Here is a 3,241-nt window from a genome sequence, read left to right on the forward strand (position 1 = left end):
GGTGCAAGCTAGCCCCTTCTGTGGCAAGCTGAACAAGGACGCAAATACTCATCTCCAACACTTCCTTGGCCTTTGTGACATGGTCACAATGAGAGGAGTCACCCAAGACACCATCAGACTCCATCTTTTCCCATTCTCTCTCCTCGGGAGGGCGAAACAGTGGTTCTAAAAGGATAAGGATGCTGTCAACATGTGGGAAAAATGCTCCATGGCGTTCCTCACCAAATTATTCCCGTTGGGCAAAACAAATGTCCTCTGTGGAAAGATTTCCAGCTTTTAGTAGTCAAGCATGGAGACGATCCCAGAGGCGTGGGACAGGCTACAAGAATACATCCTTGCCTACCCATACCATGGGATGGACGACTGGATCATCCTCTAAAGCTTCTACAATGGGCTAACCATGTCAGCACGAGCCTATCTTGACGCTGCTACTGGAGGAGCCTTCCTCGACCTCACTATTACCAAGGCTACGGCCCTGGTCGAGAAGATGGTCTCCAACCAGGGGTGGAGCAAAGAATGACTCCAACCTCGTACGCGGGGCATGCACACCATCAAGGAGATGAACATGCTAGCCACTAAGCTAGATCTCCTACTCAAGTGCATGGACAAGCGGGAGAAGCTGCAAGAACTTATGCTCAATCCCATTGAAGCCTTGGACTCGCACCTCACGTGTGAGGTCTGCAGAAATGGAGGACACTTGGGGAACGATTACCCCGAGACCCGTGAAGATGTCTCTTACATGAACAACAATAGCAACAACGGGTACCGTCCTCAAGGTAGTCAAGGGTGGAACCAGTCGCGCCCACACTACCAGTGAGGTAACAATAATTTCAATTCAAATTACAATTCAAACCAACCTTCCTTAAGGGACCTTGTTCTTGACCAAGCTATAATTAATGAATCTCTGTCTAAAAAGTTTGCTACCAATGATAAAACCTTGGAAAGCATCAATGTTAAAATTGAAAGTCTTTCCTTTGTGTTTAAAAATCAAGTGAGCTTCAATAAAATGATCAAAACCCAATTAGCTTAAATTGCCGCTAATGTTCCTTTCAAAGTAAATGCAATGACCAGGAGGGGCAGTAAGTCCACTTGTGATCCACCATATCCTAACCATGTAGGGAAGGCAAAAGCACATAAGGAACAAGTAGAGGAAAAGGAGCCGGTAACCCCGGAAGACACTAGGGAACCAGAAAAGGAAACAACCCCGCAAGGGTTCGTAGATATGAGCTTCTTGCCATTTCCTACCCGCATCCGGAAGACGGCTGTGGATGAGCAGTTCGCTCATTTTGTTGAAATGATCCAGAAGATACATGTCAACGTCCCCTTGTTGGAAGTGATGCATGTTCTGATGTACGCATGATACATCAAGGACATCATCAACAACAAGCGACCTCTACCCACCACTGAAGTCATCAAGCTCAGGGAAGAGTGTAGCAAAGCTATACTCAACAGAGTCCTGGAAAAGAAGAAAGATCCGGGGTGTCCTATGATCACATGCTTGATAGGAACACACCGCTTCAACCGTGCTTTGTGCAACCTTGGGGCTAGCGTTAGCATGATGCCCAAGGTCATCTTCGACCAGCTGAACTTCACACACCTATCGCCCACACCAATGCATCTCCAGCTAGCTGATTCCTTGGTCCGCTACCCGACATGGATAACAGAAGACATTCTGGTGAAAATCCAGGACTACTTCATCCCTATTGACTTCGTGGTGCTAGACATGGAAACATTAAAAGAGAAGCTGCTCATTCTTGGGCAACCATTCCTGAGCACAGCTGGAGCACACATCGATGTTGGAGCTAGAGAAATCCGCTTCAACATAAATGGTAAAGAGGAGAAGTTCAACTTCCGGTCCAAGAAGGAGCAATGCTCCATAATCAAGATCAAGTACGGGCCGAAACCACAAGGCATCAAAGAAGTCAAAGTGACGCCTCACAAGATGATCATCCTCATCCCATTCATAAAAGCCTTCATGAAGAAGGAAGAGCAAAGAATGGACAAGAGGTCGAGGTTATGGAAAAACTAGACCCCAAAGTCCAAGAAGAAACAAGTATCGGATTTATAAGCCCGGCAATCCACCAGGGGGTTACCCAAGTGGTTGATTTGTAGGTGAGAGCGGTTGCGAAACCAAGAACTTGAAGTTAATCACAAGAACACGAGTGACACAAGGGTTTTAGACAGGTTCGGGTCTCCAGTAATACCCTACGTCCTGTGTTTTGGTGGTTTGTATTGCTTGAGAGTTGATGGGGATTCTTGGGATTGGATTCGTTGGGTTGCCTCGGGAGGCTCCCTTGGCTGCCTTATATAGGCTGACAACCAAGAGTTACAAGTCAGTTTGAATTTAATCTACTCGGTAGTTACATGGAAAGTAATCTGAGTCGGACTACAATATGTGATCTATGATATCCGGGAAGATTTAGACTATCTTGTTGCCTTGACGTGTACTCCAAGTAACTTCATGTCCTTAGCCTGCACGCCCTGGTTGGGCAGGCCCACTTGCTAGGACCGGTCAGTATCTTGGTCGGTAGGGACCCATGGGTTATCATATCCCTTAAGCCCCTAAGCGATGTGTAGGTGAACAGGAACTTGAGGTCATCATAGCAAAGCTTGAAATGAAGTCGGCTGAAGCTGCGATGGCGTCATGGTAGCAGAGAGGCTGCACAGTGCTCAAAATAGAAGAAAATCCGAGCGAACGTAGAGCCAACGCGCAGAGCGAAGACGAGTGCCGAGTTGATGGATGCTAGCATCCAGCAGGTCAAAGCGAAGGTTACAGAGGGTGTCGCAAGATGCACTCTAGAGGAGTAGCCCGCAAGCATTGAAGCGATTATAATAATCGGTCCAATGGTCAAAGAATAAGAAATTACCCCTTGAAGCAGATCCCAGTGCCCGAGGATGAGGATAGATGCAGCCACGGAAGCTTGCCGACCAAAAATACACGTCCAAATCTCTGGAGATAAGGACTCGTGCAATGATAGATAAGTGACAAAAAATGCCTGCTCACGGGAGTATTGCACCGTCTGAATAGCGTCAGGATTCTCGTCAGTACTTGAAGATCAGTCTGACCATCACGTGAACACCGTAGAGCCGTATTGGCATGGGAAAGCCTTGTCGTGAACCCTCACGAGTACACTGTAGCAATTTGGATGTTATCTTGTGATCTGGCTATAAATAGACCAACGTTCAACTCAAAAAGTCATGGCCCAAATAATAGCACTTGTAGGCTTGAAGCTTGTAGTTT

At 46.9% G+C, this 3,241-nt stretch overlaps 1 protein-coding gene across 1 annotated transcript; it reads left to right on the top strand.

The window, feature by feature from the left end:
* Positions 1 to 1,558: 1,558 nt before the first annotated feature.
* Positions 1,559 to 2,029, top strand: LOC101755693. Its single transcript, XM_012848997.1, has one exon. The coding sequence runs from the start codon at positions 1,559 to 1,561 to the stop codon at positions 2,027 to 2,029; it is 471 nt and encodes a 156-aa protein (XP_012704451.1).
* The last annotated feature ends 1,212 nt before the right edge of the window (positions 2,030 to 3,241 follow it).

This window comes from Setaria italica, chromosome IX, assembly GCF_000263155.2.
Source record: "Setaria italica strain Yugu1 chromosome IX, Setaria_italica_v2.0, whole genome shotgun sequence".
Taxonomy (NCBI): Eukaryota; Viridiplantae; Streptophyta; class Magnoliopsida; order Poales; family Poaceae; genus Setaria; species Setaria italica.